Here is a 25,181-nt window from a genome sequence, read left to right as displayed (position 1 = left end):
CCGGTCTCGCGCGAGGCGGAACGGAAAGAGGCTGTCCCTCGGAACCAATACAGTTTGGGGCGCGGAGGGTTTCAAACCAACCGCGGCGCATAGAGCTTCCTGGAGGAACGGTCTGGCTGTACTTGAAATTCCTGCTGCCCGCTCCGACCTGGGCCCGAGCCTCCCCGACTTTGCCAATGGACCCCATCGGAAGGTTCTGCGGAAAGCTGCGTGACCTGGCCGTGACCCTGGAGAAGGAGACGACCCAGCTGCAGCGGGCGCTGAACGGAGAAGAGGAGGGTGAGGAACGTGAGGGGCGAGGGCGCGTTTCGGGGGCGACCGACGCCGGGCGCGAGACGGTGTGCGCTCCCGCGCCTCGTCTTTTACCTTAGTTCTGTGTATAGAAAGAGCTGGCAGGAACCTTAGAGGTCCGCCAGTCGGTCAACAACCATTTGTATACTAGGCGCCTACTAGGTGCTAAGTGCTGGGCAAAAACAAGATCCCTCCCCCTCCAGAAGCTCAGTCTAATGGGGGAGACAGTAGGCAAACTACTACTATACCTTTCCAAGATGCGAGGTAAATGGGAGGCGGTTCTAGTGCCTTCCCTCCGTCAGTCCTATCTAGTTTAATTTGTACACAGCTTGTTTATGAAAAGTTATTTGCGCGTCCTTCCCCATTCGACTGTGAGCTCCTCCAGGACCGGGGCTTACTTGGCTCTGAATAAATACTTGTTGACTGATTTCAGACAGAACACACCCCCACAGTGAGGGACGTAGGTAGGCGTCTCTTAAAGAAGGTCTCTTATGTGGAGGGGGGTAAAGTATGAGAAGACTGGAGAGATAGGAGACTCAGGAGGGGGCCCCTTCACAAAGAGCTTTTAGGTTATTAAATCTCATTCAACTCATTTTGCTGAAATGAACTTTACTCAGAAAACTGAGACCCAGAGAAGTTAGTGACTTGGAGAAGGTCATAGACGTGGAGACACGGGCCCTCTGACTTGGAGACTAGACGTTTTTTCGCACCCTGGTGCAGTGGAAAGAGTCCTGGGTTTGGAACCAGAGGAACTGGATTCAAGTCTTGACTTTGTGAATTATTTACTTTTGTGACGTTGGGCAAGTCACTTGACCCCTCCTAGTTTCGGTTTCCTCCTTAATAAAATGAGCGAATTGGATTAAATGAACTTGTAACATCTCTTCCGTCTCTAAAGGTATAATTTTGATGATTAATTGGGAGTAGGGAGAGGGTGGGGAAAGGGCAAGTTGTGTTTTTAAGAGAAAGTGAAGAAAATGTTTAAAAATACTTGTAAGCATAGAAGGCTAGAATAATGTGTTGTTATGTCTTATGGTTTCTGTTCTCTCTGATTCCATTGGATATTTTTCCTTCCTCACCATTTATATCAAAGACTTTGAAGATTCCCCAATGAGAATTTTACATGGCTTGCATTTGGAAGTGAAGACTCTAAAGGTATCACTTGGATGATAATAATTTGTCTTGTTTCAGAGTTTTGTAACTCCAGTTATTCTAATGGCATCTCACCAAAAGTTGGTCATATATATTTTCCCTTTAAAAGGATGATGCTAATAGTCTTCTGGATAAAAGTCATTTGGAGAGGCAAGAAAGCAACAATTTTATAAAGAACACCAAATTGCTGATGGAAAGGAATACAATGGATATCACAAAAATAAGAGATTTATTCCAGAAATATGGATATAAGCCAAATGCTATGGATGATCCAGGTTTGAATAATTTTTACTTCATAATGAGTTATTTTAGTATCATAGGGTTATAGAGCATTATAGAGTTGAAAGGAGTTGGAAGTTGTTGCAGATGAAGAAACTTCAAAGTCTAAGTAGCATGGAAAACAGTATGGCAAAATGGAAAAAACTTAAGACCGAAGTTTTCCGATCCCGCTCTATGACTTTAGGCATTTTACTTCTGAACTCAGTTACCTAGATCCATTAAAATGTATCATTAAGCTTGTCCCTATCACAGGATACTGAAGGGACAAAATAAAATGATAGGTGTGAAAATATATTGGGACCTTTTGAAAAAGAGGTATGTGAACAATCAAAGAGGAAAAACTAATTTGACCTGAAGTCATTTTGGATTTTGACCTAAGCCTGCCTTGCTGTTTGTAATTAAACATGTTACTTGTTTTCTCTATGCTCCAGTTTTCTCATTTGTGTGGAATAATTTCCCTTTTATTTGAACACAAGGATAAATAACTTGTGTAATTCAAGATATTTTAAAGTATAAACACAAATATATTCATATTATATTTATTTGAGTCTGGAGCTAAGATTTAATCTATGTGGAAAATTCCATCCACCAATGCAAGATGAGGAACTCTTAAGTCTTAAAGATGAATGAGTCACACAACTAGTATGTGTCCAAAAAAGTACTTGTACCCAGGTCTCTCTGACTCCAAGTCCAGATCCCTATATGTTATATCACATTGCCCCTCTTATTTATATAATAAACCAATAAGTAGATCAAAGTGTTAAAATAGTGTGTAAGAGAACATGGCAAATAATAGTGTGTTCAGTTACAGAAAATAAGGAAGAGTGACTCAAACTCTGTAATTATTTCTTTTCGTTTGTTTTTTCTGCAGGAATACATTTTTAAAATGAAATGGGGGAAAGCTGTGGTTGAAACCAGCAGGCGTTAGACTAATCTAAGCAGTTCTATAAATAGAGCCTCTTTATTTTGGGCATGTAAGATTTTATATATTAATGTTTGACAATTGTTGCGTCTCTGATTTTGAATGTGTTTTTCAGTGATAAAGGAGAATGTTGGTGATGTTAAAGAAGAGGAGGCTAAATGCAAAAACTCTCCAGAGTCTGAGGCAGAGAAGGAACATACACCTCATGGTTCTGTTCAAAATAACCATGTTTCTCAGAGCCCTCCACGTAGTCCGCAGCTTTCAGATTTTGGATTAGAAAAGTATATGTTTTCCAGAAATTGGAATATTCATCCACCAGCAATGAATATTCCTAAGCAAGAGCAAATAGCTATGCATACACCTTTTAAACAATTCTCTCCAAAAGTGTTAAGAACTCCAAAATGCAACTTAAAAATGGATGAGTATGCAGTGGTAACTCCTAAGCTAGAACACTTTGGGATTTCGGAACATACCATGTGTTTAAATAATGATTATACAATGGTGCTTAAAAATGCCCAGAAAAATAAAAGGTAAGAAGATCTGTTAAGAAAGTCTAAGTTGCTAGTTACTTTTGCACTACATGCTTTCTCGTGTGATTCAGTTATCTGGTGTCTTTATATTTTATTTAAAGTAATTGTCTAGGGGGAAAAATGAGAGGGTTTTTGTTTTGTTTTTCTTTCAGAAATTAAAATTTTAATTTTATTTTTACTGTTTTAATGTCCCTCCAAAAGGATTTACTTGTCTTATAAGAATCTCACTTGGCATATGAAAAAGGTTTCATTAGATGTATTAGTCTTACAGATTTCACTTAATCTGGGAAGTCATCCTAGACTACCCATACGAGATTTGGGGAATCATCATCTGTAACCATAACCCAGCCACCTCTGCTTGTAAAGCTTTCTGTTTTCATTAACACCCTTTATAAAGAGGGGAGGAGAATTGTAATAATAAGAAATATCCATAAATCAAATCTCAGGTTGTCTTATTAGCTTTAGTCTGCCAGTGTTGTTTTACTCTTAAGGTCTTGTTTTTTCCTCAGAAAGAAAACATGTTGTTCTTTATACTGTATAGCTACACCTTGCTAAAGATGTAATCTTTAACAGGTCTGTGCAGCTCCACTAAATCCCTCAAAATGTCAAGAGCTAACCCTTAAATCTTCTGGAAGGGAGAACAGCTCAGAGCTAAATCAAAGTGATCAGGCAAACAAACAAAGAACAAGTCTCAATGACACCCAGTTTGATAGGAAATAATTTACTTCATAACAAGTGTGGGGTTTTATCTTTGTAACATGGCTGCCCTTGTGTAAGACCTGTTGCATGGCATAAATAGAATTGGGCCATTTCTAGGAATCAAATTGATACTTTTAAATGATTCAACTAAAAACTTCTGAATTATAAATTACAATTTGTAACATGTTAGTTTCTATTTTAGGCAATAAAAGACCATTCTTTTAAGAAGTTGCTAAGTATCAGATTGAAAGAATGGAAAGGTAGCTTCAGGAAGGGTATTCTATAGTAGGACTTAACTGAAAATAGCTGCATAGTCTAGTAGAAAAAGCAGTGAATTTTGAGTAAAGACCTGAACTTGAATCTGAATTCTACTTCCTAGGGGATTCTTAGCTAAATCACTTAATCTCTCTGGGTTTGTAAAATGAAAGGGTTGGAGTAGATATCATTAAGGTTCCATCTAGCTCTAAATATGTGGTCTAGGAGCTATAGCGGAGAAAGAAATAGAATGAAGAAGTTAAAGGAAAAGTGTAGGGGGAGGCAAGGATGAGGAAAATTGTCCGTTTTCTTTTTGCAGTGAAGAGTTAAGACTTTACAACTCCAACATCTCTCCCAAGTTGTTATTCCACATCTATAGCAGGATATTAAGTTGACACTTTAAACTCAAGATAGCTACATTTGAACTTATTTTTTCCTCTTAATAGCTCTTCATGTGTCTTTGTTTTCTGTCACATATATTATAGTTCTCCTGCTTTGTCATAATTTCCCATGTTCATAATTTTGATTACTTGACATTGTCCTTCCTCCCACCGTGAGCACCTTCCAAGCTTCTGTCCTAGCCTTTCTCTTTCTTACCCTCTTGGTGAGTCCTTGGGTTTAAGTTATCTTTATGCAGATGACTCCAAAATGCCTGTCCCAGTCTCTTTCCTGAACTCCAGTCCCATGTAGACAGCTGTCTGCTAGACATCTCAACATATCCAAAACAGAACTAGTTATGTTCCCCCAAAACCCATCTCCCTTCCAGACTTCCCTATATTTATTGACGGCACAACTGTCCTTCAGTCATCCAGATTAGCTAACTGGCAGTAATCCTCAGCTCTTCCCTTTCCCACATTTCCCCTATCCATTTGCCAAATCTCATTAGTGTTTACCTCCACAACTATGTCCCCTGTCCTTACCTATTGAATTCCTCCTTATCCTTTAAATAAAGCCCAACCCAAATCCCACCTGTTCCAAGCCATCTTTCCCCAGTTCTTGTCTTTCCTGAGTTCTTCTTCAGAAATGATAGCAGAAGTTCCCCTCCCCCTCAGACCTCACGGAATTTTATCTGTACCTCCTTTGGGCACTTATATACTATTTTATACTAGTTGTTTTAGGTAGGTTTCATGAGGCTAAAGACTTATTTAAACTCTGTATCTCACCTGTTTCCTAACACCAGTGCTTAATAAATGTTTAAATTGAATTACTGCTGCTATTTTATAAGTAAGGTGCTTAAAGCTTAAGAGGTAAAGAAGTTTACTGTGGTCATAAAGCTATTAGGTGACAGCCAGGAACCCAGGCTTTCTGTCTCCAAGTTGGCACTCTCTTTCTCTTCTCGGCCTCATTTCCTCATCTATAAGATGAGGATAATTCCTGTGGTATTTGACTTAATAGGATAATTGTGACGATCAAGTGAGATAATGCACATAAAGCATTTTATTACTGTATGAAGTTCAATTATTATTAATCCACAATGTTTCCCCATTTGCACTGTATATTTATGTCATTGTAGATACAGTCAGATTTTAATTATCCATGGTATTTGAAGAATGGACTAGAAAGTTAAACTGAAATCACTGTGTCTAGGCTTTAAAACAGATAATTCCAAAAATACTATTTTCAGCAATGAATTTCAAGGTCTCTGTCATCAAAATTTTTGCTAGAGATGTTTTTCATATGCAAAGGTAGTTCTCAAAACCTGCTCTCAGTAGAAGAACATCTTAGGTTGTTTAGTAATGAATTTGTGCTGCCAATCTGTCTATTCTTTGTATCTGGTTCATCAGTGAGCAAGCCTCATAACCTGTCAGGATTAAGATTGCTCTCGCCTTTGGTCAAAGCGTGTAAAAGAAATTAATCCATATGTAGATGAATGTACCTCTTGTATACATACTGCATGTTTAATAAGCATCTAATTATATTAGATTTTTTTCTTTTGATAATCTTGGCATCTTTAGCATTAACATACAACTCCATTAATAAGTAGCATCAGTCAATCAGCAAACATTTATTAAGTACCGGCTATGTAAGTGCTAGGTAATAATGATAGCTAGCTTTTACATAGTACTTACTATATGCCAGGAACTATGCTAAGTTTTTTACAGATGTTTCATTTGATCCTTGTAGCACCCTGGGAGGGAGGTGCTATTATCCGCATTTTACAATTGAGGACACTGAGGCAAACAGGTTAGAGTGCTTTTCCATGGTCACACAACTAGTATCTGAGGCCACATGTGAACGCTAGTCTTCCTAATTTCAGGCCCAGCTCTATATTCATTTTACTACCTAGCTGTCTTCAGTGCCTAGATATTGAGAATATAAGTGGCTAAGGTGGGAAGGAATCAGAGGTGTCACATGGAACATAGTGCTTGAGCTCTGTCTTGAAGGAAGAGAGGATTCTTTGAGGGAGGTGTGCATTCCAGGCATGGAGGACAGCTAATGGAAAGGCTCAGAAACAAGGTGAAGTATGAATTAGAGAAGAGATACCAAAAGCAGGAAGCTTTTGCAATAATTTAGGCAAGAATAGATGATACCCTGAACTAGGGTGTTTGTACTAGGAGTAGAAAGGAGAGGATGGATGCAAGAGATATTGTGGAGATAGGATTTATAGGATTTGGCGTTTGGGTGAAGGAATAGGAAGAGGCAAAGATGAGACAGAGGTGACACAGTCCTGGGTTACTGGGAAATTGTGGTCCCCAAAACATAAGCAGACAAGCTTTGAATGGGGGAGAGAAATAAATTTGGTTTTGGACACAGCATTTTAAGTCCTGGGATCTAATTCCTCTGTGCCAGTTCTTCCTCTTGCACCTCATTCATATAAGATAATTACTCTCTGTAGCGTTCCTGAATGGTTTTACTTTTTGAAGTCATATCATACTCAGTCTTTCTTATGAACTATCCAACTACTACTAACAATCTTAGACATACGGTTTACATTTTACATACATAAAAAGTAAGCAGTCTGTCCTTATTGAGTCCCTTGTAATTAGTCTTTGATGTGTACCTTATATTTCTCTTGGCTCTTGTATGTCAGATCTTCCATTAAGTTCAGGTGTTTTGGTTTTTGTTTTTTTTGTTTTTTTTTTTCTTTTAACGAAGTCTTGAAATTCTGACAATTCATTAAATATCCTTTTTTTTTTCATTCAGGATTATGATTAACTTTGAGATTTTCGGCTGGAAGCCCAGTGCTTTTGCTCTTCAGTATATAGTGTCCCAAGACCTATGGCATTTTAGTGTTACCAATGCTAGGTCTTGTGTAATTCTAATTGTGGCACCACCACATGTAAATTGTTTCTTTCTTTTTGCTTGTTATCCTTGAGCTGAGTGTTTCTGGAATTTAAGTATACTGTTCCTGTGGGTTTTCCTCATAGGATCTCTTCCAGGTGGTGATCAGTGGATTTTTTTTCTATTTCTATTTTCCTGTCTTGTTTTACTGTTTCAGGACAATTTTTAAAAATTATTTCTTGTATTATTGTATCAAGATTTTTTTTTTTGATCATAGCTTTCAGGTAGTCCAATTATTCTTATGTTTTCTTGATCTCTTCTCTAGATCAGTTGTTTTTCTTAATGAGATGTTTCACATTCTCTTCAGTTTTTCCTTTCTTCATATTTTGTTTTATTAGCTCTTGGTCTCTTATGATTTCGCTGGCTTCCCCTTGCCCAATTCTAATTTTCAAGGAATTTTTTACTCAGTCTCTCTCATTTGATTTTTAAAGGCTTTTTTAATTTCTTCTGTGAGTTCTTTTTTGGCAGGTGACCTTTTGACATTACTCTTTGGGATAGAAGAGAGTTTCTTTGCTTTACTATCCTCCTTTGAAGACAAACCCAGGTCTTCTCTATTCTCATAGTAGCTTTCTGTGGTTAGATTGTTTGTCCTTTGTGCATTTTTTTTTCTTTTTGGTAATAGCTTATTTTTTTTTTTTTATAATCACCTCTTGTCCTGGGTCATGGGAAGGATGGTGCCTTTGGCCTCAGGTCCTCCTTCAGTTCTCCTCTCTGACCTTGATCCCAGACTAAGCCCTCTAACCTCCTGTAAGTGCCCACAGCCAGTGAAGTCCCCACCCCACTGCTTCTGCATTCACCAGCTGGTGTGTGTTGGTTCCTTCTGGCCCTCCAGCATGTCTCCAAAGCACAGGTGGGTCTGGCATTCCTAGTCAGCAAAGGTTCCCTTGATATTCCCTGGTTCAGAAGCCCAACTCCCCTCACTGTGACAGGGATAGAAGTTCCTGTGGCTGGGGTTGAGGCAGCCTCCCAACCCACCTAGGATGTGTTTACTCTGCACAGGGACCAAACCTCATCCAGGGATTTTTCTTCAGATCTTCTCCAGTTGTTCCAGGAGGACCCCTGTTCTGCCCCTTCTAATTATTTATTTTTAGTGCTCTATATTTGCCCCGAGGTGCTGTTTTATCTCTTTCATGGAGGAAAATCTTGAGCTTGGAATTTTCTGATCCATTCCATCATTTTCACAGACTCCTCTCCCCAGTTTTCTCAGTATCATAGGATTATGTGTTAAGAGTAAGAGGAGGGTGTATTTGGGGGCGTTCCAAAAGAGGAATTGAAAAGACTGTTGTAGAAAGTGTGATAGGAAATCACCTAGACTTGAATAAGATGATTAATATGCAGCTGTCTAAGTCCATTTGAGTTAGGTAGCATAAATTTGTGGGCCCAGTCATCACCCCTTACATGCTGCCTCCCTCTACCCCACCCCACTTACTGTCTTTAACACTATATTCTCATTTTACAGTATTCAATGTCTCAGAAGTAGTTGCAGATGAATCAGTTAAGAGTTTTCAAGGTAAAGAATTAAAGGGACAGTAGAGGATGCATTAAAGTGGCTGACTATAAAGTTAAGAGTGGAGCAGAAAAAGATCAGAACAGGATTGATAATCAAAACTAGGAGAATAGGGAGAAACTAAAGAACCTTCCAAACAGAATAAAGAACAGATATGGTGGAGGGGAAAGGGAAATGGGTGGTATACTCATATTAGTAATATAAAGTACAGATGCTAAACAATTTGAGCAGTATATCCAAAAAATTATTCACTGTGACAAAGGTTCTATATTGGGAAAATAATTAACATAATTAAATTTTTCCCTCAATTTATTTAGTTTTAGTTTTCAGCATTTACTTCCATAAGCTCTCCCTCCTTCCCCAAGATAGCATGCAATCTGATATGGGCTCTACACATACCTTCCTATTAAACACATTTTCACATTAGTCATGTTGCATAGAAGAATTATAACAAATGGGAGAAACCATAAGAAAGAAAAAGAAAACAAAACAAAAAAGAAAATAGTCCACTTCACTCTGCATTCTGACTCCGGAGTTCTTTCTCTGGATGTGGATGGCATTTTCCATCATGAGTCCTTTGGAAATATTTTAGGTCCTTGCATTGCTGAGATGAGCTAAGTCTGTCAAAATCAGTCCTAGCACACTGTGGCTATCACTGTGTACAGTGGTCTCCTGGTTCTGTTCACTTCACTCAGCATCAGTTCATATAAGTTTTTCCAGGTTTTTCTGAAGTCCACCTGTTCATCATTTCTTATAGCACGTGTATTCCATTACATTCTTATGCCATAACGTATTTAGCCATTCCCCAATTGATGGGCATCCCCTCGATTTCTAGTTCTTGGCCACCACAAAGAGAGCTGCTATAAATATTTTTGTACATGTGGGTCCTTTTCCCATTTTTATGATCTCTGGGATATGGCACTAGAAGCGGTATTGCTGGGTCAAAGGGAATGCATGTTTTTATAGCCCTTTGGGTTCCAAATTGCTCTCCGGAATGATTGGATCAGCTCACAGCTCCCCTAACAATGAATTAGCATTCCAACATGCCCACATCTTCTCTAATATTTATCATTCTCTTGTTTTGCCATGTTAGTCAATCTGATAGGTGTGATGTGGTGCCTCAGAGTAATCAATAGTGATTTAGAGCATTTTTTTCATATGACTATAGATAGATTTAATTTCTTTCTCTGAAAACTGCCTGTTCATATCCTTTGACCATTTATCAATTGGGGAATGACTTGTATTCTTGTAAGTTTGACTCAGTTCTCAATACATTTTAGAAATGAAGCCTTTATCAGAGACACTAGTTGTAAAAATTCTTTCTCAGTTTTCTGCTTCTCTCTTAATCTTGGTTGCATTGGCTTTGTGCAAAAACTTTACAAATTAATGTAATCAAAGTTACCGTTTGGCATTTCATAATGTTCTCTATCTCTTGTTTAGTCATAAATACCTCCATTCTCCATAAATCTGACAGATAAATTATTCCTTGCTCTCCTGATTTGTTTATAGTATCAGCCTTTATACCTAGATCGTGTATCCATTTGGACTTTATTCTGGTATACATGGGTATATCAGTGGATAGAGGGGGAGCCATTGGCACAGCATAACATTCACTTATCCTGTAATCCCCCCAAAATGGGTACGTAAAAGGGCCATTTTTCAATTATATTTTTACATCTAAAGTCAAAGGGTAGCATTATTTGTAATAGCAATATATTCAAAATTTTCACAGAAAATGCAGAGATTAAACAAGGATGCTCTCTTTTCCTACTCTTAATTGACATAATTTAGTGATAGCAATAAGAAAAAAAAAGAAATTAAAGGCATAAAATTCACAAAGAGGACACCAATATCCCTTTTTTCAGATGACATGATTGTTTATTTTGAAATCCCCAAAGAATCAGTAAAGTAATTGAGACAACAGTGTCAATAGAACTGGGAGGATAGAAAAAGAATGTATGAATCAACATTTCTATGTAGTAATAACAATATTTAGAAGAAATAATAATAAATATAATTCCATTCAGAATACCTGGGAGTCAGTCTATCAAGACACACTCAAGAAATAAATACCATTACAAAACACTTGAATGGAATAAAAAATGAATTATCTCTGAAAAGGTTCTGATATCTAAGATATATAAGAAATGAACATAATTATATATATAACCAGATGCCGTTAGTTCCGTAAGAGATACATGGTCCATGGATATGAACAAACAATTCTCAAAAGAATTACAAACTACTGTCAGTGAAGTTGTGAACTGATCTAACCATTCAGGAGAGCAAGTTGGATCCATGCCCAAAAGGCTATAAAACTGCATACCCTTTGATCCAGCAATAGATCTGTATCCCAAGGAGATCAAGGAAGGGGGAAAGGGACCTATTTATACAAAAATATTTATAATGGCTCTTTTTGTGGTGGACAACAATTGGAAAGTGAGGAGATATTCATTAACTGGGGAATGGCTGAAGAAGTTGTGGTATATGATTGTGATGGAATATTACTGTGCTATAAGAAATGATGGGCAGGATGATTTCAGAGAAACCTGGAAAGAATTATGTAAACTGTTACAGAGTGAAGGGAGCAAAGCCAAGAGAACATTGTACACTGTAATGGCAATATTGTACAGTGAACAACTGAATGACTTAGATATTCTCAGCAATACAGTGATCTAGGACAATCCCAGAAGACCCATGATGAAAAATGCTGTCCACTTCCAGATAAAAAATAATTTATGATACAGACCGAAGAATGTTATTTTTCACTTTCTTTCCTTCTTTCATTTCTTTTTTGATTCAAGTTTTCTTCCATAAAATGACTAATACAGAAATATGTTTTACATGAATGCACATATATAACCTATATCAGATAGCTTACCTTCTCAAGGAGGGAGGAAGGGAAGGATAAAATTTGGAACTCAAAATTTAAAAAAAACACTCCAATGTTAAAAATTGTGTTTACATGTAATTCAGGAGGGAATATTATTTTTAAAAAAAGATTTGCGAACAATTTACCACATAAAATTGCTTTAAACAACCAGAGAAACTCAAATTAAGTCCTGGATTTCCTCTTATACACTCAACAAAATGTTAAAAATAATAATGGAAAGAGTTCAGATGTTAAAAGGGCTGCAGTAAGACAGACCCAGTGATTCACTGCATGCTTAATCTGTGAATCAGTACAACTGTGCTAGAAAGTAATTTAGAATGATGCTTGAAAAAAGCTATATATACCCTTCGATTCAGTGTTCTTATTGTATATATTCAGAGCATATAACTTAAGGAAGTCAAAGACAGAGAAGTCCCCTTTATGCCAAAGTAGATATCGCCACACTGTGGTAGGAAAGACCTGGAAACAGAATTAGGGGAATTACTTTTTTTGTTTTAGTTGTTACATACTAATGTAATAGTACAGCCTTATAAAAAAATACAAATGTGAAGGATTCAGAGAAACACTGGAAAATGTTTCTGAACTAATGCAGAACCCAGGAGAAATAGTACACACAATGACTACAACAATGTAAGGACAATAAATTAAATGAAAGCCGTGTAGTAATAATGAACTAGCAAGGCCCCAGAGAAAAGTAGTGAAAATGCACCTCTCTCCTTTCATTGATGGGGTCAAGGACTGTGGGTTGTGGAATATTGCACTTACTGTCAGACAGTGAATGTATTTTTTTTAATCATTGTTACAAAAGGCTAGCTGGGGAGGGAAAGATAAAAATGTATTAAGAATGTAAAAAGACAATGGAAAATAACTTGCCTTATAGGCAATTGATGTGCAAGATTTCTATGATAAACAGTATGGATAAATTTGATTACTAAAAAGTCACATAATTTTTTTTCCCCTCTCTTAGTTTGTCTAAGAATAATACTCATGGAATAAACGTGGAAGCGAAATTAGGAGGCAACAACAACATCCTAATCCCTCCTGGTTCCTCACTTGAGCAGTTGAAAGAAAATTGTAAGTACAGACTTGGATCAAATTCTTCTCATCTACCACCTTTGCAAATTATTTTTGAAAGGCAGCCTATCATAGAACACTGGACTTGGAGTAAGGAAGTCCTAGATTTTAATCCTTCAGGTATTTACTAGCAAGTATGTAGTTATGTGATCCTGGTCAAGTGATTTAACCTCTTTTTATTTGCCACTGTTTCCTAATCTCTACTGGTTTGTTTTTTTCACCTTCTAGGTTTCTTAAGCTGTGTCCCCTTAAGGACAGCTTAGGGAAAAGGTTCTTTGTAGGCCTTGATAACTGCCTCTCCAGCTCTTAGAGATAGTATACACCCTTCTTTAGGAAAAGTTTAAACAGTAAATGCTTAAAAATAAGTATACAGTATGGAGAAATAAGAGGGGATTAAAAAAAAACAGGATGAGCGCTAAATTTCCGAGCTTACAATAGTCTCAATGAATCTGTGTTCTGTATGACCTTAGTTTACTTGTTTCCTTTTTCCTTTCTGACTGGCCCATTTCTACAAGGTCTTGTCCTAAGATTTTTTTTTTCCTGTTACTATTCTTTCTTGTTAGTTGATAAAGCGACCAGTGTATCAGCCTTCCTATATCTGTTTTTCCCAAACCTCAGCTCTGGGGGAAGGGCCTAAAGCTTTAAGGTAATCACCTTTCTCCTGTAGGTTTTTTTTTTAACTCCAGTTTGTGAGCTTCTGCTGTGTGCCTCCCTCACCTTGGACCTGCCATAGACATAAAGAATTCTCCCCCCTTCTTTCTCAGAAAAAAGAAAAGGCTATTTTTTTTTCCATTGACCTTCTGTCACTTAGTTCCATCTTTCCTCATTCACCTTCCTTTTGGAGATCTCTGTACTCTGTCCTTGGACCATTTTTTATAAAGACAGGACAAGTTAACAAAACATTCTTCCCACCTATGAGGCAGGGCTAAGAATGGGAAAAAAACCAGTTTCCAGTCCTCTTTCTTCCTAATTAGTTATGGCTATCATTTTGTAGGCTTTTATGATGGGAGCAGGGAATTCTCTGTACCCACTTGTAGACTAACTGATAACTGGAGAGCATCATTCTGTAATTGTACATAAAAACCTGGGATTATTTTCCCCAAATGTATTGACCCTTTACCTGCTTTTCTTGCCATCTACAGAGAGAGCCTCACCAGATTTTCTCGTAGTTCATTTCTGTAGGCACAGCATTTTATTGCTTAGTATTGTCTATGTATTAGAAGACTTCATTTTCTACTACCCCTAATCCATATCTTTTTTTCTTTCCAATAAAAAAATCAAGTCCTAGCATCAGTCTCTAGGGATTCTACTCCTAGTAAAAGCTTGAATGAATGTCTTGTCATTTGACTAAATGGAATATATTTGTGGTCACTTATATAAAAAGTTGACCATCATCAAATCCTTAGTTAGGAATGCACCACCATATTATAACAGTTCTTGAATTCAATGTATATCATTTGGACTTATGGCACTTTTTCAGGTACTATAAGCAGGAAGATTTTGTCTTGATTATTTTTAGTGCTCTCCAATTAAAAATATTTCTTGAGCCTATTATATTTATTTATTTTTTGTAGGTGGGGGCAAGACTGGGCTTGTGGTTTTATTATTATGAGGAAATCCCATTGTGGAAATTGTATGCTAATAAAGATCAAAAATTCTCTCAGTTTATAGTTTTAGGTGGGTAGTTGCCAGAAGCATTGAGATATTAAAATTATTTGTCTGATTATAGAGCATGGTATGTGTTGGAGACAGGATTTGAACCTATGTCCTTCTGAACCTAAGGCCAGCCCTACACTAACGCACACAGAGTTACCCAGAATACCTACTCTGTGTAAAATTCCGTAGGGGGTATAAAAAAAGGTATAAGAAGACTTTGATTTGGCTCTAGTCTTTTCTCTCCAGTTTATGAACTCTATTTAGAAAAAGATTTATTGGGGCAGCTAGGTGGCACAGTGAGTAGAGCACCAGCCCTGGAGTCAGGAGGTCCTGAGTTCAAATGTGGCCTCAGACATTTGACACATGTACTAGTTGTGTGACCTCAGGCAAGTCACTTAATCCCAGTTGCCCTGCCAAAAACAGAAAAGAAAAAGATTCATTTCTCTCATATATACACCATTTCTGGGCCTGTATTATAATAAATATTTTAAGCAGTTGGCTGATTTATAAAGCAGTTATTCATCCTAGCTACCCTAACCATAAATACCTACTTAGTCTTTACTGTCACTGTCCATAGAGCTTCATTACCTAATTTAACTCATCATTTATAAGTGTTTCCAAAAATAAGGGGGTGAGAGGAAGGGAGGGATTAAACATCAATGTTTAAAATGTATTTTCTAATTAATTGTGCTAGAATGTCAAAGTTTGGAACCTAAAAGTTAAAATATTTATAACTTTCTTCCCATTTTATTCTAGGTGCTAACCATGCCAATTCCCCTTTGGAGCCTGTATTCTTCACTCCTGGCTTGAAAATCCCATCTAGAAACAGCAATCCAGTTTTAAATGTCCCTAAACCAAAAGAGCTTGATCTCTCAACCAATGACAAAGAAATACTACTTCATTCAAACTTTAAAATGGATAGGTTAAAAAAAACAACAAAGGTAAGTTTATAAATTAGAAAAAATAATGTGATGGGTGTATTCTATACTATTGTGTAATTGGGTGAGGCAGCATATGCCGTATCTGCTAATAATAATTAATTATGAATTGTTTGTGCTTTCCTTCTTAAAGTACCTTATATTTAAGCATTTGGGATTTATTTGAATTTATTATATTTGTCTTTCATATATTCATGTATTACTGTATGATAATGTGTAAATATATATCTGTATACACAAGCATTTATATACATGCACATGTGCCCACATATAATTATGTATGTATTTGTATCCCTAGCACAATACCTGTCACATAGTAGATGCTTAATAAACACTTGTTGATTGATTTAATTCTGTTTGCTAAGTAAATTTTACTATTATATAAAAGTATTGGTCACTTTTATACAACAGGGGATAATAATTCCACCAACGTCAGACTCAGATATTTTGCCAAGCAGTTTGGATTCAGAAGATTGTACTCCATTGGTTTCACAATCTGCTAAGTGCTTTGAACATCATGGAGAACTCTCTCCTCCCAAGATTTCTGTCAGTGAAAACCTGCTAAGAACACCCACACCTCCAGAAGTAACTACAATTCCGGATGATATTTCCCAGGTTATTTTTTTCTTAAGTACATGCATTATGTTTGATATTTCTATTTTATTCAAACTTTTAAACATCCACTATATAATGTGGATATAATTTTTGTAGCTTCCTAATCCCGTTTCCATGGTGACAATTCCACACCTTTTTCATTCTCTTATCCCCTTTACTTTCTATAGACAACCTTATTTTCCTGTGTATCAACCCATTCTTCTGTTTCACTTCCATCTCAGCGGGAACAGTCTTTCCTGCTATCCTCAAGATTCTGCACCTTATTTTGCAGTCTTGTGCAGCCTGTGGACCTCTTCTCAGAATCATGTTTTCAAATGCATGAAATATGTAGGATTACAAAGGGAACCAATTATATTAAAACAGAGTTATCAAAGTATTTTTTTAAAAACAGTTTCAAAGACCCCAGGTTAAGAACTGCCCTCCATTTCATCTAAGACCAATCCAGAAAGTATTCTTAAAAACACTACTTCCTAATTCCTCCATATCCTTGCTTAATCAGTTATTCCCTTTTCCCCTCATATATCTTTGGACTTTTCTTTTTCACTAATTTTTTGTCTCACTGATCACTTTTCCTTCACCCTTTACTCCCTCGAGCTACATTTCTCCAACAAGTAGTCTGTATTCGGTGTTTCTTCATTATCCAATCACATCTTCATTCTCTGAAATCTTCCTTACAATATAAATTTAAGCGTCCTTAAAATTCCTTAGAATTTCTGCATCTACTACTTTATGGAATTACTTTCTCAAAAAAGAAAATTAAGACAGAAATTAGTCTTTCTCAGGTTGCCAGTGACCTTTTTTCTATCTTCTCCCTGACTTCTCTGTAGCATATGACATGCTATTGAGTAGACTTTCTTCTTCGGTTTCTGTGACATTGTACTTTTCTTGGTTTTTCTGCCTAACATTTCCCATCTAGCTATATTTCCTGTACTTCAGCCCTGGAATTCACACCTCTGTCCCTGAGCCTGTTCCCTCCTTCTAATTGAAGAATGGAGATGACCCCTCTTCCCAGAACTTCCATTTAAGGAGGGCATCCAGGTCAGCTGTCTCTTCATTTCCCACATGGTGACACTCCCAGATTTCTTCACTATGCCTTGTGCCAGATACCTTCTCCCCTCTACTCTCTTTTCTGCTTCTGTTTCTACATTGTTTTTGTTTATTAGATTATAAACTCCTTGAGAACAGGAACTTGTTTGCCTTTCTTCATATCATCAATGTGTAACACATATCCAGGCACATAGTAGGCATTTGATCAATGTTTATTAATTAACTCACATAACTGTCTCTTGTTTCCTTCTCCTGTTCCTTAAATATTGGCATTCTCCAAAACTCTGTTTTTGGCCCTCTTCTAGTAGCTCTACTGTCCCTTGGCAAGCCTGTTCATTTGTGTCTTGAAAACCTCCAGCCATGACCTCTCATGAGTTCTATCTCTCCATTTCCACAACTGCCCACTAGACATGTCTGATTATTACCTCACATTCATAATGTCCAAAACCAGATTCGTAGCCTTCCCCAAAATCTGTTCTTTCTTGTTTCTATTACTGGTACTAGCCATTCTAGTCACCTTGGCTTATTTTTTTACCCCTTGCTCTCTATTCCACATATCCAACCAGTTTCCAGTTAAGTAGACTTTTATTACATGCTTGTTATGTGCTACTTTAGTAGACACTGAAGACATAACAGTAAGAGACAGTCCTTGCCCAGTAGGAACTTACAGTCTAATAAGGGATATAAGGCATACAAAATAACTAATATATTTAAACATGATAAGTGCATAGAATACTGAGAAAGTTGGTATGCAAGTTCTGAAGAGAAGAGAGTGCTTTCCAGATAAGGACATTATAGATGGTTTCATAGAGAGGAGACTCCTGTCATAGTGAACCTAATACCTCACCTTCTATTTTACGGTAGCCTGATGGTTAGAAACTACTCTCATACTGAGCTGAAATTTTCTTCTGTGTAACTACTATCCATTCTGGCTTTCAGAGTTACATAGGATAAGTCTTAATCCCTAATCCTTCTTTCTATACACAATTGCAGGCCTTGCTTCATTCTCATCTCCAGCTCCCAAATAAAATTTTTACTTTCTCCACCTTATTGTTAATTTTTCTAAAGGGCATATATACTGCAAACAGAATTTACATATCTTTGTGTACATAGACACATAACATACACTAGTATTTTCCCCAAAATATTCCAACGACAGAATGTCGATGCTTTTCTAAGTGTTTTTAATCACCCTTCACATGTATTTTGTTCAGATAACATAGCAAAAATGTTTTGTTTTCAAATTTTAGCTGTTATCAAGGTATGACTCAAAATTAGCCACTCCACTAGCATTTAAGCCAGCAAAGCACTTTCCCAAGTTTAAATGAAATATTGCTCAAGAGGGATCCAACAAAGTAAACTACTAAAAAGAGTAAGTAATTTTATTGTATTCTAAAGAACTTACTGTCTTGTTTGGAAAGGGTTTTTTTGAGGGTTTGTTGGGTTTTTTTTTTATGGTTGATAATTTGTCATAACAGTATACTCTGCTCCCTATATTCTTTTAACAGATTCACTATATGAAATGGCACTAAAGAACACACAGACGGGAAGAGCAGCTATACCAAACCTAGTATATTTAGAGGAGTTCCATGCAGGAGACAAAATAATTTTTAAGGCACTTGAGAGGTAGATTCTCAAAGGAACCTGAAAGAAGAGAGAACCAAATAGTTGCAAGAAAATCATAGACTTTATTTCTACTCCCCCAAAAAGTGACAGAGAAAGTATCAATAATTCAACCTATATGCCTGCTTCCCCATTTCTGCAAATTCTTTAGGGAAATAATTTATGTATTGAAGGCATTTATATTTATATATTAAGGGCATAATTAATGAAGATAGGAGGAGAGAATTGGCAGGCTTTACAAATAAAACTACCTTTTTTACAATTTAACAGTGTAGGTAATATAAGTTACCATTCTCTTTTCTGTTTGTTAAAAACAGAGGAAAATTTTGCTTTCATGGAGCAAAGTGCCACCTTAAAGACTTGCTTCACTTTACAAGTCAAAATCATATAAGAATCCTTGAAAAATCAAGAGACCTCTGACTCTCTGATAATGAATATAAAAGAGGAAGGATATATGCTTACCAACAATGTTTGCCACTGTTCTGGATGATATTCAGCACATAGGCCAAATGGAAGAAGGATTCCCCATAGATGGTGAGATCCTCCAGACGTTCCTGTTTCCGTATGACATTGTGTTGATCATAAAAGAGTTCATCCTACCTATCCAAACAAGGAAAAAAAACAAATGGGTGAATCATATCTGTTTTCCAGACTATGGTTGGGTAGCACATAGAGCTGGTTCATTAGTATGTAGATCTTGGACAGAGCTGTAAATAGATGATGAGCTAGGGCTAGATCTAAAGAGGAAAAGAATGGACTAGATTGCTTTAGGAAAGTTGTATAGTGCTTTTAATAACCTCAAGATTCTCCCCAAAACAAAAGTCCATCTTTTTTAACATAAGCATTTTACGGTTGATGCCTATACAGTTGCAAGTAATAGGATGGCAGTCCCTGAAGAAGACTTAAAGATGTCAGCCAGCCAAAGGGCAGTAGAGGCACAAGTTGAGATTTATAAAGTGCTTTTCTACTCTCCCTATTGGATCCCTAAAGTAATTCTATGAGGTCTAAATTCTGTTATTGTGCATATTTTACAAATAAGGAACATGAGGCTCATGAAAGGTAGAGTAAATCACCCAGGCTCAGGAAGTAAGCAACCAGGGTAGAATTTAATCTAAGTCTTCTTGATTGTAGATCCTATGCTCTATCCACTTCATCACAATGCCTCTCTGATGAAGAATTGAACAAGAAAAATAGTGTAAAGGGTGTCAGTGCCGTTTAACAGAAGCTGGGCTGATCATGAAACAAGAGATTGATAACTCATCAGTAGCCCGCTTGGTTCATTGGCATCCACACAATGTCTAGAGATAGGTAGAAAGACAGAATTTAGTAAGTGCTTATCATATGCCACAAACTATGCTAAGTACTTGGCATATAAAACAAGGAACTAGATTATCTCTCTTCTCAAGGAGTTTGCTTTCAAAAGGAGAAAGACAAAATATAACTGAGCCTGGAAGGCAGGGGCCAGTGAGAGAATGTGATTAGGAGGATATCCGTGGTGGGGGCACGGCTGTGCTGTTAAGGAAATGGAATGGGCCAGAGAATGAATTGAGCTGAGGGTAAAGTGAACATGACTGGGGCCCTTGGTGAAATGGTGTCTCTGCCATGAGGCCTTCTCTCCTAATTGGTAAGTACCTGGCCAGGTTCAAGAGCAAGTCTCCAGCATGTTGGGTGGACCCCCAGTGGAGAATTTTCAGAAGGATCTAAATAGGAATTGCATAATATGAGAAGATATGGGTAGTGTCGAAGAACTGGCTCAGTACTCTGAGATTTCTTGCTTAAATAAGGCATTTCTTTATTTCTTACAGCTTTGGGGGAAGAGACTCAAACATTCTTAGTGTTTTGAAGAATCTTCTTAAAACTAAACAAAAGTCAGTATTATTATCTTTGTATAGACAAAAATGGTATATGGGGATGTTTGAAAGATCATTGAGTTAATACAGAGTTGGAGGACAAATGATAGACTGAGAAGTTGATTTATTGAGGCAGAGGCACAGCTCCTGAACTGTTTCTGGAAGCAAGTAACATATGCAGGGTAGTTGATTACAGCAAGCTGAGCAGGTGTTTTCGTTTGTTTTGCCTCGAAACAACAGTTTCCAGTGATTTGGAACAGTTTACTATAGTCCTTCAAGTTAGCAACATCTTACCTACCAATATTTCTGTAATGTTAAGCTCTTGTAATTAATAAAGATAGACTTAAAGTCCTGATGCCTAATTTCTCACGTTTTGTGCTTCTAGGGCACAAGAACAATAGATTTTGGGACTTTCTTCATGGTCAGTGAGTCTGAGGAGGCAGCCATCATCACTTCTGTGCTCGTTGTAGAGATCAAGGACCATTAGAGGGACATGTTTCTTTTGGGAAGAATTAAGTGGTGGCAGAAGGCTTGAGAGAGGTAGCAGGCTAGGGTAATGACACAACAAAAGAGATGAGATTCCTCTTGTGACCCGCCTTTCATACTAAGGACTACGCAGTATGAATCAGCTGAGCACATCTTTTTTTTGTTTGGGGTCATTATGAAACCTATTAATTACATTACTATGCAATTAATACTGTGTAACTTTGCCAGGAAAGTCAGAGATATAGGTATAACATTGTCTGAACTCATTTTGTTAATTAATAAATGGTCTGTCTAATCTGTGTAGGATCCTCTATACCCATGTAACTGTCCATTCCCACGGACGTAGTAGTTGGCTTTGTTCCGGGGTGGCGTGTCTTCTTCACCAATGGATAATCTATCCAACACTAGTCTACAACAGGCCTTCCTGTCAGCATTTGGCTTAGCATCAGTTGGCAAGAGTGAATCAGAACTATTGGAGTTAATGTCCTCCTCTTTTAGTGTAATGTGTGGAAAGCCTTGGCAGTTTACTTAGGTTCTTAAACTGAGAGACTTCTACCATGAACAGAGACACAAGATTAAATATTAGGTATAGCAGAGATTGCTCTGGTTCTTTCAGCAAGGATAGTTTGAGTCAGCCTATGGAAGATCACCCCTGCTGGAGAATTGACATCAGTATTTTTCTCTTTCTTTGCCTAGCCACAGTGTTCTTTATTTCTTGCAGCTGCAGGGGAAGAAGCATTCATATCCAGACCCAGCAAGACAGATTGTTTTTATGATCTTGGGAAAATGGGCACCATATTTAGTGATAAATCATTTTAAATCAGTTTTCTCGAAGAGCAACAGAACACCCTTTCTGTTCCAAGGCTAAGCCCACATCTACAGGAGATAAATGAAGTTAGTCCAGGATTTGGGAGAGCTCATCTCACAGTATTCATTTTAGAGGAAATTTAAAAGAATAGCTTTTATTGCAAATACTCAGATTTCCCAATTTGCAGTTTAAAAACTCATTAGAAAAGCCAGAGAAACTTCATTTTGAAATCCTGTACAAATTTAGTTTGATACACCTTGTAATTTTTATGTCCTTTACTTGATCCCAGATTGTCCATATCTGAGAACAGAAGAAATCTATTCAAATTGGGGAAATTACCATTTTTGTTTAAAACTAACTCCATTTTTTATCCTTTCTTTCATATGGGCTTATATTCACTTGACAGAGAAAAAAAAGCCAAATTTTACTCTTTCATTTAAAATAAGACAATAGTTAACTCTTTCTGGACTCATTGTAGTTTTGCTTTGGGCGGGCTCTCAGTTTTTCTCTTTGCCACACCACAGAAATGTAACTTTTATGTTTACTTTTTATTTCTTTTTTGCCATTTTATTTTTCAAGGGACTTCTTTTTTGCCTTTTTCTCCCCTAGAATCATCCTGTGCTTAAAAATGCTACTTTTCAGAAGCTGGCAAACCCTAGAACAATAGAGGATATACAAACAATAAGCCCAAATTCCTTCAGGAGAAGCAAGACTACCTTACAGGGGTGCTTTAGAGCACCATTACCCCTTCTGTCTCCACCCTGCCTTGTGCCAGATCATACTCATATGATACTTAAGTCAGTGGCTAAAGTAGAAATAACCAGCAGCTAGAAACAACTGTAGGGTTGACAGATTAGGGAGAGCCAACCACTAGGACCTGGGAAAAAAATTCCACAACTGCTGTAAAGAATTAGAAACAAGACAAAACAGCCAGCAACCAGAACCTTGGGGAGAAAACGCTTTAGAATCCTCAGAAGAGCAGAAAACAGAGCCTTGTCCAGAAGAACCCTGCAGCAAAAACAGGAATCAACCTCAAGCAATACCAGATATCGGCTGCCCAAATCTTGGGTAGTAACAACTTAAAGGCACAATACTTTCAAACCATACATACAACATATCAGGTACTGATACCAGAAACAATCAGGAGGACCAGCCTTGAAACTAGGAGACTTGGTCAAACCCCATGACAAAGATTTTTCCTACCCATAGGCCTTTGTAGTAATGTCTACATCTCCTAGAAGCACAACAAAAGAAAAAGGACATAGAAACTTGATTCCATATGCTTTTATCAGGCCATAGAATAATTCAAGATAGTGTCATTAACCAGATGACATATAATTGATTCTCCATTAAAATTTATGTGAAGTAAATTCAGTTTTCCTGTTGGTGGTAGACCTCTTGATGGGGTGCACTTATTTTGTTCTTACAGGTAAATAAGGTGGCTCATATTGTTGACAAAAGGGAAAAATTTGGAGCAAATCAGTCTACCAGTCAGTCCCCCCTTTTGCTTATGTGCACAATATCATGGTGAAAATGAGCAACGTATGGGAGTAAATCTTTTGAGTGCAGTTGTACACCATGGATCTGGAGTCAAGCTTATGGTGTGAGAGGTGGTAAACCCATTTTAAGGGAAGAAGCAAAATAATAAGGGAATGGGTCAGGAGAATGGTGCCCTTGCACAAGTTAGACTGTCATCCTGACCTTCCTAGCAGTCTGTAGTCACCTGTAACTCATATGGATGTGCCATTCCAGAAACCTTGGTGGCATTCAACATTTTCCTTAGTATGCTAGGTTGCTATTTTTTCAACATGAACACTTCTATCAGGATAAAAGTAACATTATAGACCAGTAGTCCCAAGAGATTCTGCTGTACACAGCAGTTCATTCTTTTCCCTTAAAGCAAGATGAAATTTGTTACCTTTAGTGCTGGTATGTATTGGGATTTGTTTACAACTCTAATATAATTTTTGAAGAACACTGGGGTTTACTCAGGAGTTCTGATTTCCAAGGAGCAAATCACCAAATTCATCATTTACAGTATGGTGGTCTGTTTCACATTTTGATTACATTCCAGATATTCCCAGTTTGTGAACTGCATGGTATTCACAATATGCCTACTCATTATCACAAAGTAAATTGACTTAAAATATTAGAAAGAGTTCAGTATCAGATAAACTAAAGTGCCATAAAGCATGTAGTGGGAAGGGAAGAACAGGACGCAGATAGTTTTAGACATTCTGTATTGATAAACGTATTCAGATATTTTAAGGTTAGAACATTAGTCCTAAACAATTTTTTGAATTCCATATTCAAAGGACTGCTGAATGCCCATTAAAATATATAAGCATATTTCTGATTTGAATTTATTTGGGGTCTTAAAATTCATGACCTGCCCTCAACCTGTCAGTTATAAAATCACACTTGTTATTACACTGCTGTTCAGGAATCAGAAATTGAAGACTAGTTTGGGCTTGTTATTAATGCCTGCTACACAGTGAATTGCGTTTTTAAAAAATTTTTGTCTTCTGATTTATACTTAAGGATTTCTTCCAATTTCTAGAACATCTTTCTGCAGTCCTTGTTATTTTTTAATTGAATTTCAAGTTTTCATTTTGCTCATTCAAACTTCCTTGCAATCATTTGTCTCAGTTTCAAATGTTATCCTTTCCATTCAGTTTTCTGAATATTCAGTAGCTTGCAAATGTCTTTCAAATCTGACTCTGTTGCAGGTCTTTAAATTTTTTTTTGTATGCTTGTATTTCACTTTCACCTTAGTATACTACTGCTTTCTTTTTAATCAAATGGCTTTGTTTGAATTTGCCAAACAACTGGATTCAGTCGGATCACTTAAATCAGACTGACTCACTTTTACAAATGAAACTCTTCCTTCTAAAAATACAGTACTGATTTATTTTTCCCTCACCCAAAAAAAATTCCTCAGTGGATGAAACCTTGCCTTTTCTAAGATACCAGCTCTTACCTAACGCTGTTTTCTAAGGACTAAAAGAAGCTTCCCCTTTAAGTTAGAGAAGAAAAAGCGTTAAGAGCTGTCACTTTTATGGAAAGGTTAATTTAAATTACTTCTAGTTATCATCTTGAACACCATTCAGTGAGTTAAAATACCCTTCCACTCGAGGGCTAAGCCTGCACAAAATGTCTCTTTCATATTGGAGATAATGTCATTAAGACAGTAATGAAATTGAATTTATATTTAGAGAAAGGCAAGTTATACAGTGAAATCTAAGGCTTTGGGACACCCTGTACATGGAAAAGCCCA

The 25,181-nt window shown here is 37.1% G+C and overlaps 1 protein-coding gene across 1 annotated transcript; it reads left to right on the top strand.

Moving 5' to 3' along the window:
• Positions 1 to 84: 84 nt before the first annotated feature.
• SKA3 (spindle and kinetochore associated complex subunit 3) lies at positions 85 to 22,544 on the top strand. The gene is made up of 9 exons (XM_036747528.1): positions 85 to 279; positions 1,382 to 1,443; positions 1,550 to 1,715; positions 2,757 to 3,171; positions 12,775 to 12,881; positions 15,294 to 15,478; positions 15,887 to 16,090; positions 18,388 to 18,509; positions 18,646 to 22,544. Exons 1-8 carry the CDS (start codon positions 177 to 179, stop codon positions 18,463 to 18,465), a joined length of 1,320 nt encoding a protein of 439 aa, XP_036603423.1. The 5' UTR covers positions 85 to 176; the 3' UTR covers positions 18,466 to 18,509; positions 18,646 to 22,544.
• The last annotated feature ends 2,637 nt before the right edge of the window (positions 22,545 to 25,181 follow it).

This window comes from Trichosurus vulpecula, chromosome 2 (genome assembly GCF_011100635.1).
Source record: "Trichosurus vulpecula isolate mTriVul1 chromosome 2, mTriVul1.pri, whole genome shotgun sequence".
In the NCBI taxonomy this organism is placed as follows: Eukaryota; Metazoa; Chordata; class Mammalia; order Diprotodontia; family Phalangeridae; genus Trichosurus; species Trichosurus vulpecula.
This window is presented reverse-complemented; position numbering and strand designations above follow the sequence as displayed.

Bases quoted from the DNA above. Each gene is read 5' to 3' on its own strand.
- SKA3 (XM_036747528.1), top strand. From the start codon at position 177: ATGGACCCCATCGGAAGGTTCTGCGGAAAGCTGCGTGACCTGGCCGTG. The intron at 1,716-2,756 runs GTTTGAATAATT...TGTGTTTTTCAG, and splicing joins AAATGCTATGGATGATCCAG to TGATAAAGGAGAATGTTGGT. The intron at 15,479-15,886 runs GTAAGTTTATAA...TTTATACAACAG, and splicing joins GGTTAAAAAAAACAACAAAG to GGGATAATAATTCCACCAAC.